The 18,099-nt window shown below is 38.9% G+C and overlaps 1 protein-coding gene across 1 annotated transcript in view; it reads left to right on the plus strand.

Annotated features, from left to right (window-relative positions):
- The window catches only part of ENPEP (glutamyl aminopeptidase), a 34,181-nt gene extending 16,329 nt beyond the window's left edge, over nt 1–17,852 (plus strand). Inside the window, exons 7-20 of the mRNA XM_015623573.3 lie at nt 1,366–1,500; nt 5,609–5,674; nt 7,080–7,145; nt 8,376–8,527; nt 9,731–9,810; nt 11,443–11,570; nt 11,677–11,732; nt 12,518–12,668; nt 13,415–13,488; nt 13,586–13,687; nt 13,794–13,964; nt 15,688–15,828; nt 16,639–16,717; nt 16,967–17,852. Of these exons, the coding sequence (XP_015479059.1) occupies nt 1,366–1,500; nt 5,609–5,674; nt 7,080–7,145; nt 8,376–8,527; nt 9,731–9,810; nt 11,443–11,570; nt 11,677–11,732; nt 12,518–12,668; nt 13,415–13,488; nt 13,586–13,687; nt 13,794–13,964; nt 15,688–15,828; nt 16,639–16,717; nt 16,967–17,104 (1,539 nt within the window). The 3' untranslated portion in view covers nt 17,105–17,852. The remainder of the gene's footprint in view (nt 1–1,365; nt 1,501–5,608; nt 5,675–7,079; nt 7,146–8,375; nt 8,528–9,730; nt 9,811–11,442; nt 11,571–11,676; nt 11,733–12,517; nt 12,669–13,414; nt 13,489–13,585; nt 13,688–13,793; nt 13,965–15,687; nt 15,829–16,638; nt 16,718–16,966) is intronic.
- Nucleotides 17,853–18,099: the final 247 nt, after the last annotated feature.

An 18,099-nucleotide genomic window follows, 5' to 3' on the forward strand; every position in this document is an offset into this window, starting at 1 on the left:
CAAGTGAGTCAAGTGTTTGGTTATTATGGCAAATAACACCTAGGTGGGTTCTGGACAGAGCCTTAATAGTTTCTCAGAGTTGCTAAAAGGTCTAACTCTGAAAGATGGAGATTTTCCTGTATTTATGTACTTGGGCTGTACTCTCTTCATGGGACTTAGGATTGTTATCTGATCTGGTACGGGTTGGGAACCTGGGCCTGTCTCCACAGCTTGGGCTGTTATCAAGGAGAATACTGGATCGCCGTTCAGCTTCTGCCAGCATTGTGTCATTGCAAATGCTCCAACTCAGACAATCTCTATTCTGTACAGAGCAAAAATAGGTAGTGACAATGGATAGCCGAAGTGCTAACTCTGCCAAGACGCTTTAAGGGCGTTGCAAAGAAGTTAGCCTTAAATATGTGTTATACTCTGTGAATAAAGGGAGTTTTCTTGCTACTTCCTTCCTCCCCTCCCAAACAGATGTGATGGCACATAGCATGCATATTTTCCCCAGCTGGCCAGGTGTAATGACATTCTGGGTGATAAGACATATGCCAGTGGAATGGAGCAGAGTAGGTTTTGCATAAGTTGAACTTGTTGAAATCTACTATCTCCTGAGCCTAGTGACTTTAGAAGCAGTGCCTACTTGCTGCTTTCCCTACCTCTCTCCCTGTGGAGAGGCTAAGAACAAAATCATTCCCTGGGTCTTTTTTACACTTTAAAGTAGATCTGTTGTCCCAACTATGTAAAAAAATTCTAATTACTGAGTTTAAAATTTGAAAGACCTTTTTTATCTAGATACTATGTTAATCTAAGACATTTCAATTTTAATCTAGTGAGTATTAAAAGAGGAAAGCTAAATTAAATTTTAGTCTTTTTTGGTTAATATTGATTTAGATATAAGGGGATTTTGACTGCTGGCTACCTAATCTTTTTTTTTTTTTTTTTTAATATTCAAATGAATTTAAAAAAAACATTATAAGCTTGGAATGGGGAGCCCTGCCTCCTTCTTCCCTCCCTCCCTTCCTACCCAGCTCTTCTTTTGCAAGAGGAGACCATGCTTTATAAACATTGTCACACTTCTGAAATTGGTAACACAGGCTACTCTTTTTGCCTACTAGGGCAAGGTGGGGGTAGGATGGGGGTGTCTGTGTTATGATACACACAGGAAAACAGGATCTGCAAAAGACAATTTATCTGAGTTAAGGAGAAATAGTATCCCTCCCCTGTCAGATGTAAAGGAAGAGCTTTCAAGTCCTTCTTTAGAAGGCATGAAATTTTACTCTATTTCAAATTGTCTAGAGAAGCTGAAGTTCAAACTACTTATTTGAGAAGTAGGCATATACTCCTGCCTTTGTTTCTATTCTAATGTCTTCTCTTTCTCAGCTTGAACAGGTTTTAATTGAGGATGTGCTTCCTGTACTGAAAGATGACTCTTTGCTGTCTTCTCACCCAATTGTAGTTGATGTGTCATCTCCAGCTGAAATCACCTCTGTGTTTGATGGGATATCCTACAGTAAGGTAGGATATCCTCCTGTTGTGACTTTGGATGCAAAGGAAGTGGCAGCTTTGGAGAGAAGATAAAAGTGCTCATAATCAGGACTCCTAATTTCACTTGAGCTGTGTCTGTGCAGATCTTTGTTCTGGGTCATTTCCAACTGCTGTCAGTGACGATGCAGTTAAAAGCAGCTGTGAGACGAGCAGTACAGCCAGAGCCTCATCAGCCACCACACACCACTCAGGCGACATGCAGTGATGCAGGCAAAGCACAGTGTCACCAGCCTCTGCCACTAGAGGGTTGGGTTTAAAATTAAACTAAAACAGGTACAAAGCACATCCCTCTCCTACCACCTCGTGCTGATGCAACCCAGTTATGTCAAGTCTCATAAACTAACACAAGGGCAGAGAAGGCAAGGGCAGACGTCCAGGTATCCTCTCTGTCACTTCTCCATCACACTTGCAGGCAAATATAACTTCTGTTTTAAGGAAGCAAGGCAGAGAACCAAGCAGTGAAAACAGGAAAGTGACTTTTTATCTCAAGTTGCTCACAGTATCTCAGCCACCCAAAAAACCTTAGCAAAGATGGGTTACACCAATCTCTACTGGCATTGGCCTGAATTGGGAGATAGGTTAGCTCGGCATTTCACTGAAAGTTGAAGTGAAAGTGGAGCTCAGGAGTGCATTGGAGTATAGTAGTCTGAAGCTCAGGAGGTGGTAGCAGATACTCCATTTAGTATTTGATAAGATTTTTGCTCATCCCATCCCAATCAGTGACAGTGAGGACCTGTGCCTATAAAGACTCCTTAAGGAGCTAGTTGGAAGAATACCTTGGGTCTGCCTGAGCAGAGAGACACTGGAATGCTGGAGTCATCCAAGCACTGTTGTGACCAAGGCACATCACTGTTGTGATGTAGGGCCTCTGCCTTGGGGAGCCCACGGCCTCTGGTAGCACTTGCCATGTGGGGAGGCAGCCTGGAGCTCCGTGCATGTGGGAAAGTGCTGTGAGGTCCAGAGTGTGAGGGACACCAGCAGCCTGGTTCACCACCAGCTGAGGATCATCACTTTGAAGACCCAGCCTGGGAGGCTGAGGCCAGCTTGTCTCCCTCCATATTGGATGTAGCCAAAGCCACTTTATCCTTAGACAAGCCTTAGACATGGAACAAAGCAGGTGTCCCCCCATATCTAATCAGGGAGTCTCTTCACTCAAGGGCCCAAACAACACTGTTTCCTCCAGTTGTTTTCTGTAGTGCATCAAGAGACAAGCCCAAAGAAGCACAGGAGAAAACACCCCTGTCATTCTTCTCCTCAACCAGCCATCTCCCATGCTGCTTCTGAACCTCATACACCATGTTTTTATTGGCACCTTCTTGTATGACTCTGTCAATGTTCTCTATCTGATGCCATAACATGCTTCCACTGAACACACAAAATCCACCATTATTAAATACTGCTTGTTGCTTCCCCTCCAAGCTCTCATTATCAGCTAAACATAAAGTATTGCATCAACTTTAACTTTAGCTGTGCTGAAGTAACTGTAGATACTACTTTTATAAGCTAGACTTGATCCATCCATTTATATCAGTTTTCTGTTTTCAATTGTTAAATCCTCTATCCAACAATACAACCAGTATTTATTGCATCATAAATGCCTCACAGTCAAACCATAAACCATGTAAAAACCTGCATTGTGTAACACAGTTTTTAAATCAAAAACAAAAGGCGTGAAATATACAGAACTAAATCAAATACTCTGGATCAAAATGTATTTTAGTGGTGAGCTAAGCAAAAGACATACTTTTGCAGGGTCTGCAAAAACAATAGAGAAAAAAGTCCTAGCTTTTACTCATCTGTTTGTGCCTAGATAATTGCTACATGAACTCATTTTTTTAAGCAAAAACACTTGAGGACTTGTGCATTGTTTGGGAACAGTTTGCTTGGGATATAATTTGACTTGGGTTATAATTTGGCTTGAAAGAGAAAGTCTTTGCATAGATTTAGCTCAAATTACTGTTGGTATTTATATATAAATGCGTGACAAAATTAGCTTGTTTCTTTTTGGCTTTATTTTGGCTTCTCTCTTGCATTTTTCTTTTAAAAACAATCTTCTCATGATAATATTCATCACTAAACAAATAAAGCATAATTTGGAATCCTCTGTTAGTCTTACCAGAACAACCAGAGAGCTTATCCAATACTAAAACCCTAATGAATTGCCTAAGGGTCTATAGAGTCATTGCAGTGTGTTCTGTACAAAATCCTCTAACTGCTGGGTGATTGGTAGGGCATTATATGCCTAGGAAAGCTCTACTAGAATAGAGCTGGTGAGTGAGTAAACAATTAATGTACATAATTGTTTTAATCTGCTTTTACAAGTATTTGCATCTCATCTCTTCCCCAGTTTAATCTTCTCTTTTATTTTGAAAGGTTTTATTAAAGTAACAGTGATTTTTTTTGTCTTAAATAAGACCTGTTAGAAATTTCCTCTTGGATCCTCACATTTTTGGAAATTCCCAGCTACAGAAGTTTAGGATTCATCTTCCACATTTCTGCCACAAACAAATCTTGTCACATACTTGGCAATTACTATGAAATTATGTGGGTGTTGATAAAAGACTCCCCCTATATCACCATCAGAGAACATCAGCTAGTCAAATTAAAGTCACTTTCCTGAGCCTCCCCAAACAGTTGTAAGAAAAGACAGTTATTAAAATACTGGCATTCCTATATTCAGTGATTTTTGTTAGGATGAGTTTTTCTCAAACACACTCCATCATGGAGTACAAAGGAATGACAAAAGAGGGGGGAAGAGACTGAAAAATAATAGTAGAAGGTAAAAGTGACGAACTATACATTACAATTTAAAGAAGTCTCCACAGTTACCAAATGCACGTATAAGTGTGTATTTCTACTTTGGCTTTTAACATAAATGGGAGGGGATGGTTTATGAGAGGTGATACAGGTGGTAAGAAGTAGCTGAGTGACAAAGCTGAGGACCTGAGGTTCCCTACTGCATACTCATGGCCTTATAATCCTTTTTTATGATCACCACTGACTATTAAGCAGCCTTATGATTATCACTAATGGATATTTGTTCTAAATGTACTGAATTGGTTTTGAATATATTCCATGGCAAACACTTTCCTGATACAGATTTCTGTAGCAGAAAACAGTCATCTGCTCACCACCTTGACTCTCCAGCAATAGCCTGGAAAGCACTTTGAGGAATATCTGTTCAAACAGTCCCTCTGCCATGACTCATCTAGTCATTATTCTCAGACACATAAATAGAGGAAACAGGATTTACTGAGAATTCAGATAATATTCTTGTTTTCATGGGACAACTGGATTTTTAAACCATTCATAGCATTAGGCTCTCAACTGCCCCTTGATTTCACTCAGAAAATGAAAACATGCTAATCCTAAAATTGTATTCGCATCTTAGATTGAGTTTGCACTCCTTCTTTTTCTTCATCATTTTTGTACACCCTGTTCTTTGTTACACATAGCTTTTCTACTTCTCTCTCCTGTCTTCCTCTTGTTTCTTTCTTCTTTCAAATATTGTTTAAGCTTTTTTCTGTGATGCCTAAGTTAGTAATTTCTCGGGTCCCAATTCTACCCTGCTTCAGAGGCCAGAGCTCTTACACTAGTCCTCAGCAAATCTCATTCCTTATCTTGAGATGGAATACCCAACCTGTAAAGCCCCAGACTTGCAGCATTTTTAGAGTTCCCTTCCTGCTGTGTGTTCATCTGAAGTCACTGCCTCTCTCAGGCTGTTCCCCTGACAGGGGTAGTCCCCGGCTGCCCTCACCCCTGTCCTGTTCAACACGAACCAGGGAGCCCTGCTCACACAAACTGGTAGACTGGCAGGACAGTAACCTGCAGCAGCAGGGCTCAGAAGCTGAACATAGGAACAAGTGTCTGATCACAACTAAAGACTGATTTTCACATCCAGATTTAAGCTCCACCAGGTAGGCATGCCATCCCACAAAGGAAGTAGAAAAAACACTTCTTCGTCTGATGGATGATTTCTATTTTTTCCTTACAAAACCCTCATTCCCGTGTTGCCTTTTAGATGAACGGAAATCAGAGCAGTGTGGATTGACCTTCTCCCTTTTCCGTTTGTCCTCAGGGTGCATCAATCCTCAGAATGATTCAAGACTGGATTACACCAGAGCTCTTCCGAAAAGGCTGTCAGGTAAAGGTGGCACCAAAACCCACCAGACATAGAGCCCATCTTCATGTGACAGTAGCAAAGCCATTGTTCAAAAAGGGAATATCAGAGATGCTGGTATTGGTACCAAAAAAAAATGGAGAGGAAGAAATTCCATGCTCCCACAGAAGCAGAAATGTGAATTGCATGAAGATTTGATAGCCGGACAGTGAGGTGCTAAATTCCTGACAGTTTTTAATGGAAAAAACCACTCTACCCCACTGTTATGTTGTTGTCAGCTGGGATCCCCTCATTCTGCTGTAAAGTGTGTCTGCAGCTTCCTATGGCCAGCATCCTCCAACCCACACAAGGCTGCTATGTAGGGACACTCTTAGAGGCATAAACTCATCCGTGCCCTGATACAGGGACACCCAGCCTTAGAAAGTCAAGGGCTGGGTCAAGGTAATAGAAAGAAGAAAAGGGATATATTGCACCTTTCATAGCCTTTTCTTGTGGAGGAAAAACGTGGTGCTACAAAATGACAAAATGTGAGAAAGGAGCTGTCCCAGAAGGAGAAAGGTTATCTGTCCTTTAGTCTGAACAGACATTGGTACTAATGTTTATCAGTTACAGCGCAGGCTTTCCACATTTGCTCTTACTTCCCTCTCTCATCAAGAGCACATTTATGGGCTGCTACAAGACAGTTGTATTTTCCTGTACTTCCCCTTTTTATATATTCATATAATCAGAAGGGTTACTCAAGATGGGAAAATGCAGCCACCTCGTTCCCAAGAACCTAACCCCTCCCTTCTGCTGAGAGCCTTCAAGAGCACTAACGTAGGCAGCTGTGGCCAACAGCGAAACAAACAGCACCATCTACTGACTGAACACCACCAGGAGCAGGTGGCGTGGTAGGAAAACACCCTCCAAGCAGCCAGGGAAGACGTAGGATGGAAATAAGGTTTAGGCATTGCAAACTCTTCACTCAATACCATTACTCCTTGTAACAATCGTTTTGGTCAAAACCTAGGGGTGACTAGACTTTCCTACTTCCAGTTTGAGTCCACAGGCAGCAAAATCTTATGAAATATCTTCCTCCTGCTAAGCAGCCTCTTATATTAGTCAGAAATTTGCAACCGGGTATAGTGATATTGTTTGTTTTAAACAAAACACAAAGAACTCTTCAAGTACAAATTTATTTCTTACTAACAAGTCACTCCGGAAAATGCTTCTGGTGTTATGGGATGCATTGGATAGCAAAGGAATTTCATCAGCTGAATACTGATCCAATCAATTTCCCACTCACAGTACTCACAGTACCCATGTATCTCAGTACTCTGTGCAACTGAGAGGCACTCTCTGCATCCCCGTACAACTGAATATGTGTATTGTTTTCATAGGTAAAGAAGAAACACTGGTAGTATTTTCACAGTCTTCTATCTCTCTCTAGATGTATTTGAAAAAACACCATTTCCAGAATGCCAAGACACAACAATTTTGGGAAGCTCTGGAAGAGGTATGTTTTGCATCCACTCAAACCCTTCCTAATAAATGTTTCATACCTCACCCACTGATTGCAGTTTCTCAAACTTTTAATATTCTGTAGCTCTTCTGTCAATGAGAGATCACAAGCTAGGCAGCCTCCATTTATCTTTTTTTTTTTTTTTTTATAAGGCTGTAGGAGTGGAATAAGGAACAAGAAAGAAGGCCTTGCTAACAGTTTTGTTACCTGCTACTGAAGCATTCCCCCTGCAATGCAAACTCATTCAATGTGTGAAAACACCTCTCATCCACCACACACGTGCACCCCATACTGTCTCTTTTCTCTATCCAGATTCAGGTGTTTGAAAGCTTTCAGTAGTATCAATTCCCAAGTAATTTTGGTGCTTATCTCCTGTTTCTAGCTACTGAGTCATCTGTGCCACCACAGATCTTTCCTCTTCCTTGAGGCTGGACAATTTTTTTCCATCTATCCCATTACCTCCCATTACACTTGCATACTGTTAGGTTCTTCTCTGATATTATTTCCTTTTCTTCCAACACTGTGGACATGCACACAGCCTAAATTGTGCTTTTGTGTCTCTTTTCCAGTTCTGATCTTCTCCATGGTCCCAGACTTCTTCCTTCTCAGCAGAACTTCATTCTTTCTCTCTCTCTAGTGCTTTGCATCTTCACGTCATTCACCTCATCTGGAGAAGGAAACATTACAAGTGACGCTAGCTCACTTGCCTCACAAGTGGCATCCTGGGGAGGTAGTGACATTTTTTTTTCCAGCTCCAGTTACTGGGACAGGAGTTCAGGGTTCACAGAATTAATCAAATTTTACATTGGTGCAGCTGCTAGTTAATACTGGCTCTTCCTTCACACTCAAAACAGGACACACTGCAAGGAGGCTTCTGGCTTTAAAAATCCCCCTGTGTCCTTTCTGTTCAGTTTTTCTGTCAGAAAAAAACTGAGAGATCTTAGAGCAAGGGGTCTCAAAGGTTCCTCAGTATTTCTTATTCATGTTACTGGCCAGTCTCCTGCCTACAGATTTCTCATTTCTTCTGTGGGTGTTCAAGTTTCCAAATATTTTTTTTTTTCAATGACAGGCACCTTAAAAGGATTTAATGGAGGATTTTTTTGTTCTGAACATGCTCTTTCCTCTGCTGCTTTCTGCTCTTCTTTTTCTTAATACCAGAGTTACTTTCTTTCCTCTTAGGACTGAATTTCCATTTTCACTGCAACCTTCTTCCATCATTCATAGGCAAGTAATAAATCTGTGAAGGAAGTCATGGACACATGGACTGGACAGATGGGCTACCCTGTTCTGGAGATGGGAGATAATTCAGTATTCATACAGAAACGTTTTCTTTTGGATCCCAAAGCAAATGCTTCTCATCCTCCTTCTGATCTTGGGTAAGTTGCCATTGCAAATATTGATTCAAACCAGGTAGAAACTAAGTAAAATGTACCTCATTTACAAAAACAAGTTTAAAAAAACCAAACCAAAACAAAAAACCACAAGTGAACAAAAAACAAACAAAAAAAACCCCAAAAGACCAAAACTGAACCACAAACAAACAAACAAAAACCCAAAAACCTATATGGGTTTTCTCCTGGGAAACAAAATACCTCTCTAAATTCCATTGTAGTAAGCTCCATAAAAGAACTAGTAAAACTAGAAATGTATAAATCTGTTAAGATATTTTGTTTAGGAGATACAAAATAATAAATCTTTCTTCCTGGAGGTAGGAGGAGATACCATAGCATTATTTATTTATTTTTTTTATTTCCTGAAAGTTACCGACCATTTACTTTACCCAGGGTTATAAAGATGACATATATTTTCCCATAGCATTTGTCACCAAGGGGAAGTCTTCCTGGGATGAACTATAATATACTAACACAGAACAGCAGCTGACTGCTCAGAAGGGCTTAATAATTTTAGCAGCCCTATGCAGGTGGCTGACATTACACTCCCAGCATGCTCTGCTGTCCCATGTACTTCATTGCCTGGTCACAGTCCTGATTGGGCTGTGCCATAGCTCTATTCTTGCCCAAATTTCTCATTTTTGTCCTGGGAATGCCCTGGACTGAGGAATGTACACCTACACAATAAAGGTAGACAAGGAGCTGAGAAACAAGAGGTAAGGTCGCATTTGGCTCCCAGCGTTTTATAATGAAGGAATTAGGGTTGTCTTGAAGAAGAAGATTAGGCTGGAAAAGGCAAGAGGTCCTAGTAGCTGTATTGCAGTGGTTGCTTAAACCATTTCACTTTTTCAATCTGTAAAAAACTGTAATACTTAACCATTTATTTCAAGTCAGCATTGTAAAGATTAACTAGTGTCTGCACAAAGCCCTAAACACATCAACATTAACACTGACACCAATTATTCACATACAGTCATCTTTTACTAAATTAATTCCTTTGTATCCTGCTAGAATATTGCCTGACATATTATTTAGTAAATGTATATGTTCATAAGTACAAGTTGGCTTCATAAAACAAGATGTAAGCACTAAAATAAACAAATAAACAAAGACATATTGGAGGTTTGGTTTTTTTTACCATTTGGCTTCAAATGTAATTTGATTTTCTTTCCCTCTACATAATTTCAGTTATAAATGGAATATACCAGTCAAATGGAAGCATGGTGATTCATCAGATTATACTTTCTACAACGCATCAGATTCTAGAGGTAAACATCTTTTTAAGGGTAATGAATGGATAAAACTTTTCAATATCATTTACAAAAAAACAGAGCACAGAATGAATTTTCATACTTTCCAGCTTTCAGATCTCGGAGCTAGCACCCAGCTCAGTTGTAGTGCAGTTACTAGTAGTTGCACTGATAAGATTATTATTTCCCCTGTACAAATGTTATGTCAATTTACACTGTTTCAGTATTGCCTAAGCATCTGTTTAAATACAGTCCTATTCAAGGAAACATCCATGCATACTCTTAATTATAATGCACTAAAATAAATTTGGCTTGGATATGGCCATTGTCCAGTCCAAGAAAAGAGAAGTGGGAGGCTGATGAATGCTTTCTGGCATGGTAACTGGCAACTCGAGTTCAATTAAAGAAAAAGAACTACAAATGATTAATCACCTTTTCTAATGCTGAATTCAGAACTGAGAAAATTCCTACATGCTTTTTTTTTGGATCATTGTTCTATTATGCAGTCAAATCTGAATTTCTTGTTTTACACCTCCAGTGGACAAAACTGTGGGGAAAAATTACTGACTTTTTTCAGGTTTTAAATTACATCTCATTAAATTTCAGAAATATTACAGTTGGGTCATCTTTTCTTGTACTTGTTTGTTACTTATTCTAAATACAATTTGTCTTTTGTTCTGGTTTTTTTTTTAACCTGGTTTCTTTTAGTATCCATGCAAAAGCAAACAAAAAAATATCTTATGTCATGATACAAGTCAGAAGTCAACACAAAGAAATTTTCTTTCTCTGATTTCCACATGATATGAGGGGTGAAAGGGGCTATTAACTTCACAAAGCCAGCAAAGTCTTGATTAGATGCTTACTTCTACATCCATAAAATTTCTGTTTTGCATGGCAAACACCAACTCTAGGGAAAAGTCCCTTTAGAAATACTTTGTATGTATCATCCAAACAGAAATGTGCTTTTAACTACAGCCACCCTCAAACCACAGATTGAAGACCACTGTTTTCAATGGAAATAGAAAAAAAAATCATAAGTAGCGTTACCAAGTGGACCAGGTCAAGCTTCTGAGAACGGAACATTTCTCAAGTATTAATTTTAAATGGTAAACTCCTCTAACATGAGTGCTTGCATGAAGTCTCAGCCTATTCTGTAAATTGTTTCTCAATAGCTTCAAAAAAAGAATCAAAGAAGAGTACAGGAAAGAAGAGTTCAAGTTAGTTGAAACAAACTGAAAAATTAAACTAATGGAGGATAAAGTATATAAACTTTAATAGTGCACATGAGGATGAAAAATGTTTAAAAATATATATTTTCAAGAACTGCTTCTTTGCAATTCTTTATTTCTTACAATGACACTAAATCTCACCATCCTAACCCTACTCACAATGATCTCAATTTCAAATTTAACAAACTAACTAGCCCAAGTAATTACCATGATTCATTGTTCTAAGACAAGTAAGTGCCGGCATTCATCAAAATCCATAATAACTCGTCTTTACTCAGAGGTAATAAAGAAATAAATGAAATTAAGAGTTGGACCTTATTTTGATATCCATTAAAACCAAATAATCCTTTTGGAGTCCAGGAATCTCCGGTGAGTTCTGCATCATATAAGGTGCACAAACTGATCACTCTTTGTTTTGTAGGAATTACAATAGAAGGTACTTCTGATACTTTTGTGAAGGTTAATCCAGACCACATTGGATTCTTTCGGGTGAATTATGATGGTCAAAACTGGGCCACGTTAAGCAGTCTTCTGCTCCAAAACCACACAGTGAGTGTTGTAATGTCTAACTTGTCTGGTGGGTCTCTTCTAAGAGATCTGTAGAGGCTGGGGTTTTTCTGCAAATAATCTGTACCCTCTTCCTCTTTTCATACAGAGTTTTTCAGCTGCTGATCGTGCAGGGATTTTGGATGATGCCTTTTCTTTAGCAAGGTAAATGAATTCTCTGCAGAGACTTCAAGACAAGTTTTTCCCTTTCTGTTGCCTAATAATTAGAATTCACACAACCCATGTGGTTGAAAGAAATTTTCCAACTTTGGTACGAGCTTTAAATGTTTGTTGCTTTATCTTGTCCTCCAAAAGGGGTTCCTTTATGCATTGTAAACTTGCATTACCAATGCAATCAAGAGAAATTCTCCTTTTCAGTACCATGGCAAGAAAAAAGGCTTTAATGGCACAGGTCTTAGAAAGGGGTGTTTTCTCCATACAATTAACAATAATGGCAGCACTCCAGAAGAATTTAGGCATCCAGAAAAGCAGAGGCATGTGTACAATGCATACCATAGTAGTTTGTTTAGAAACTTGATGGGAAACTTCTAGATCTTGTGCCCAGCCACAGATAAATTTTAGGCATCTGTAACAGCCTCTCAGTCTAAGTCTCCTCAGCCTTTCAGGATGTCTCCAACTAGCAATTCCTTTCCTTTTTGTAATATTAATGTAGTCAGTTAAGGGCTGCCCACTTCTAGGCACACTGGGCTGTTGCACAATGCTAGCAGTCTTCTCACAATAGCACAGCTCCTATTGTTAGGCATGGATCAACAGTGATCCTCGGTTATCTCTTTGGAAAACACCTTCCAAGTTACATTCCAGACTACTTTCTCCCTCAAAAACTTCACTATTTCAGGCCTCCGAAAGTAAATAGTAAATCTAATATCTTTGAAGAAGCAAGTTCTTCAAATTCATTAAAATAACAGAAGTTATGTTTTCTCCTTTCACAGACCTGGACTTGTGAATTACTCTGTTGCCCTGGAACTCACAAAATACCTAAGAAACGAAACAGAATATTTACCTTGGAATAGAGCTGTATCAGCTGTAACTTACCTTGCAAACATGCTTGAAGATGATAAAAATCTCTATCCCGCGTTTCAGGTGATGAAGCAAAATAAAAGCCAATCCAGCTTGGGACTACTGAATCTGATAATTCAGAATCTCTAACAAGAATAATACTGTAGTTCAAGTGATTTTCAGCGTTGCTGAACCATTAACATTTACTTTTCATTACTGGTGTCTTAAACAAAACCCTCTAAACAATGCTTAGTAGTGGTATCTGAATTATTTGGATTCTGCATTCAGGACCATGCACCTGGAAAAAGAAATTACCCCTAATTATTCTTACAATCTGTCACTGTAAGGCATGTTACAAATATTTATTATTCAAGGCTGTCCAACCTTCAATAAAGAAAGGCAACAAAGTCTCAGACACCTCAGCAAAAAGGATAGATGCATATCTGTGTAGCACTGTGTAGCAGTGAGGTTTTTTAGTTGACCTAAAATACTGAACATGATTTAATGGTCACTAAAGTATGTCCTGAACTCTCTATCATCTCTGGAAAGTAGCTGTGGCAGTGTGTCCTTGCTGGACCCCAGCCTTCATCTGGGAGCACAGACAAGGTTGGAGAAAAGCAGGTTGGCTTTGTTCCATCTGCACATCAGTATTGCAAGCATTCAGACTTGGCATGCTGGAAAGATTTTGTGTGTGCCTGTTCATGTTACTTTTCATTCAAGAGATGCTAGTTCTGAAAAAAAATGAAGGAGAATAAACTATGAAATGAAATTAAATATATTATTATTTAAAGAAATCTACACATGTAACCAACACCCTTTTTCTACCTCAGACGTATTTTAGCAATTTGGTAAAGCCAGCTGTGGATCAGCTGGGCTGGGAAGATTCTGGAGACCATTTGCAGAGGTGGGACAATCTTTATTTTTTCCTTTTCATTTTATTGATGCATTCAAAGAATAGTTAGCAGTAGGAAACTATCTCTCTCCCTCTCTCTCCTTCCAAGGCTTCTTCGTGCATCTCTTCTAGACTTTGCCTGCAGTATGAATGACGAAGAATCTTTGCGCAACGCTTCTCAACTCTTTGATAGATGGTTACAAGGAGAAACGTGAGTGCTCACATCTTTTGTGGTTTGTGAAGAATGCAGCATGTGACTGGGTCACTGATCTCAAGCAGGAAAAGGAGAATATTTAACTACTGTTTCTTTATTTTAGTATTGCTCCAAATCTCCGACTTATAGTTTATCGTTATGGGATGCAGAACTCAGGCAATGAGACATCATGGAATCACATGTTCAAAGAATACCAAAAAACTACATTAGCCCAAGAAAAAGAAAAGCTGCTATATGGCCTGGCATCAGTGAGGAACATCACCCTTCTGGACAGGTGATTTAAACACACACAGATTTCTCTTTTTCTACAGAAGCAACTGGTCACTGTTTGCTCATTCCCCTTTTCCTCTCTTCTGTGCTTTCATTTTGGTCAGATTACAGCATGAGGAATGCAACACATTTGCAAGACCAGTTATCTAAATCTAACATGCCCCTCTGAGACTGTACTTCAGCAGGAAGAAAGCCTTGTTCTTTTAGTGGAAAGATATTGAAGACGTGGTAGTTGCTTCACACAATCAACAACCTTTAGTTCTTCCAAAAGTGCATTCACCCTATGCAATTTTAGCTGCTTAATAGTTAAGCATCAGGAGTAAATTAGTCATCCATTTCCTCTTTAATCAGTGAAGAGAGGCCAGACCTACAAAGCACTGCTTATCCTAGGCCAGGATAGGGCTTAAAATCAATGGAAAGAATTGCTTTTGGGTGTTGTCAGCCTCCATTGGCTCCAGTTTGTTTAGTCTAGATGTCTACCTTCTAACTAGCTAAAATTAGGCAAACAACCTTGAGCGATTGTTACTAACAGCCCTAGGAAGGCATCCATGAGAACTCGCTGAGGTGCTGTGCAGAAGTACTTAAGCTAGAACCAAAAATGTTGAATTCATGCCGCATGTCAATGATGAGGAGTCTGGATACTGCCCCAGACTGGTCCAGCAGACTGTCAAACTGGGCAAGTATCTCACCAGGCTGTCACCCTGCATAGGCACATCAGCTACTTTAGGCTTATCAGATAACTTTGCATGTTGTTGTATCATGTAGCACTCATGCAAGAAAACATCTACACCGGGGACATTCACCACTGTATTGATGCCCTATCTAATTGTCATAACATGGTTATAGAACAAATTTAAAGGAGGTGAAACAAGGAAGTGTAGGAAATTCAGGAAGAGTAAATACAAGAATTAGAGTAATTGAAATAATGGTATGAAGCAGCTTCATTCCTAAATTCTTGTGACCACAGCAGTCATAATCAAAATCCATTAAATAGCTAATGGCTGACGTGATTAAGACATGAATTAATTAGCTAGGTCAGCCTATATTTGTAGAAAATAAAAAATTCCCTTCTAAAGCAGGGAAAGCTTGCCTCTTAATTTACTATTAAAATAACAAGCAAGGAGGGCAAACAGATTGGACAAAATTGTCCATTACATACAGGGAAAAGGAAGACAATCCTTAATCCAAATGCACAAGAGCTTGAAACGGTGTTCTTCTACAGCTGCTGCTGTGAATCCATGACCATGCTACTCACCCTGCAAACATGTCTGCTTCACCCTGTCAGTCAAAACTATCTGTGCCATAACTTGAAGTGTAACTACAGCACGTGCAGGCATGCTCTGCCCAAATGAATTTTAATTTTGTACAGATAAAATTTTCCAAACAGAACAGATGTCAATGTGAGCAAGCATTCATGGTCCCTGTAAGATCTTTAAAGTCTGGATTATTATTTTTTTTGAGCTTGGCTGAACTACTAACTGATCCAGTTTTGTTTTCTCTACTGCATTAAAATATAGGAATAATAATAGCATTTGGCTATTTTGAAGTAGAGACATAAACTCTACCTACTTTTCTAGAGATTCCTAACTATGATTTCTTTCAATACAATTATCTCTTGACACAGTTACATTTTAGATCTGCCTACTTTACCTTTAAAATGCTGTAGGAAAAGAATAATACTCCTGTTTGGAAATGGCTCTCATCAATTCCTATGGCATTTCCCTTAGGTATCTGAAATATATTTACAACACCAGCCTCATCAAAAGCCAAGATGTGTTCACAGTCCTGAGATACATCTCATATAACACCTATGGGAAAACAATGGCCTGGGACTGGATACGACTGAACTGGGAGTACTTAGTTGACAGGTACTCTAATGAACTCATGGGAAACTACATCCACCTGTAAATCTTGTTACATGCCATGTTTTTCTGTGTTTTCATTGTACAGCTATAATCACTGACCTTTGCAAAATGAAAACTGAAAGCTTATTCAACACAATTACATCCATTTGCTGTGGCAAAAGTACTTTGTTGCTAACTTGAAAACCATTCTTTCCCTAAATGATCACTACCAGTAAATGGTGATCAAGGAGAGAAAGTTTTATCAAAGCCACAGAAATCTGGTTATAGCACGGAAACTATTGAATCAAGTCTCTGCTCTTGCAACTGATTTCATCATGTGACCAAGATGACAGAGTATATTTTTTTTTTAATTTTAAATTTTATTCTAATGGTAACAGCAAGCAGCTGACATACAGATGAGCAGTAGAAGTTATAGCAAACCTTTTAGCTTTTCTCCTCAGTATTTAAGTATTGAGTATTCTCTCTCCTTCCATCTCCTTTCTAAGTACTTGGTGAGGGTACAGAAGGAAAGCACACCTGCAAGCCTAGAGCTGTGAACTGGACAGTTTTTGTATTGCCAAGCAGCAATACTCCTAACTTCCATCCTGAGACGATCAGTAATTATTTTTTAAAAAATGATTCCACCATAAGAGTTCACTCCATTAGTAAGTATATTTAAGAACAGCTCAGATATTATGTAGGGAAGCTATTCTTCAATTGTTTCAAAAAATGCTGAAATTTGAGTGTATCTGCATTATTGTAATACAATAGAAGTTTAAGCTTCAGATAATTATGGTTTTACATCAAACATCATTTATGAAATTGTTTTTCTAGATTCACTATAAATGACAGAACCCTTGGTCGAATAGTAACTATTACCCAAACTTTCAACACTGAGCTCCAGCTTTGGCAGGTATGGTGATATCAATTCTCTTGGGTTTAAGACAAATATATTTAACAATCTTCTGGCCAGGAAACGTAATTTTTTTGTCCTCTAAATGCTTAAACCAGCAGGAGTTAACTGTAAAACTATTCCAGTGCTACTATCTTGAGCTTATTGATCTCTCCCAGCCAGAATTACCCCTAACCATGTCTTTGTAAAAAGCTGCTTGCCCAATAGCAGCATTCTTTATTTCACATCAATTCTTTTTATCTTTTCCAGATGGAAAATTTCTTTGAAAAATATCCTAATGCTGGGGCAGGAGAAATGCCCAGGAGTCAGTCACTGGAGCAAGTGAAGAGCAACATTGAATGGCTAAAAGAAAACAAGGAGGAAATAGGAGCATGGCTGAAAGCATAGTAAGGCTTCAGAGTCTTACTTTATGAAAAAGATCAGGCACTCAGATCTTCAGAGATGTTTAGCAATGTGGATTTCTCACCTAGATACTTTAGAGGACTAAGACCTAACATTTTTTTCTACAAACACTCAGAAGACCACTGCCAGAGCAATGTTTGTGTAGTTGTTTAGCAGGAATATCTTTGTATGTTGAGAGCTGAATTTGCCTGAACAAACAGGACAAAGGTTTAAAGTCACTCAAAGCAGAAGTGATGGCAGAACTGGAGTCCTTGCTGATCACTCTGGTCTCACTCCTTATGCACACCACTCTGCAAAGCTACTTCTTGGTTCACACAGAAGTATATCTAGTACACTCAGGGATTCCTTTCCAAGTGCACCTCATAGGAGCTTTCTCCTGAAGGAAAGGGAATTAAACAATAGTTTTGACATTGTCTGAAAATCTTCCCCTATATTTATAGCTGTAAAAATTCTATGTCTGGGATTTAGATTTGCTTTCTGATACTACAGAAAGGCCTCTCAATTGATTTTTGAAGTTTAACTACCAGTACACAAGGGATCAATTTTATCAACTTCTTTTTCAATGTTATTAAGTGGGATTCTGTAGTTTAGGGTAGGGGTTGTCTTGGTTACTTTTGTCTTATTTCTAAATCTTTAAGAAAAAAAAAAAGAACTTGTGGCAGCCAATACTGCAAGCAAGACATGCTTTACTTACTGTTTCTTTTATTACAGAAAAATAAAATTAAAAAATCTATGTGAAATCTCAGTTTCTTTCTCATGAAGTGATGAAACTTCCTGGTTTATAGAAAACCAGCTGTTACATAGCTCAGCTGTGCTGTACATAATACCTCCAGTGACTTCCAAGGGGGGGAAGTCTATTACCTCCTCTGAGAAAACACAGAAAAAATGGCAAATGCACCCAGAGGGATCAGATGAGTCCCACTGCTGCAACAGAGTCTATTGCAGGAAAACAGACAGCAAAGAAAGAATTCTCAGTCCCA

Source organism: Parus major, chromosome 4 (genome assembly GCF_001522545.3).
Source record: "Parus major isolate Abel chromosome 4, Parus_major1.1, whole genome shotgun sequence".
NCBI lineage: Eukaryota > Metazoa > Chordata > Aves > Passeriformes > Paridae > Parus > Parus major.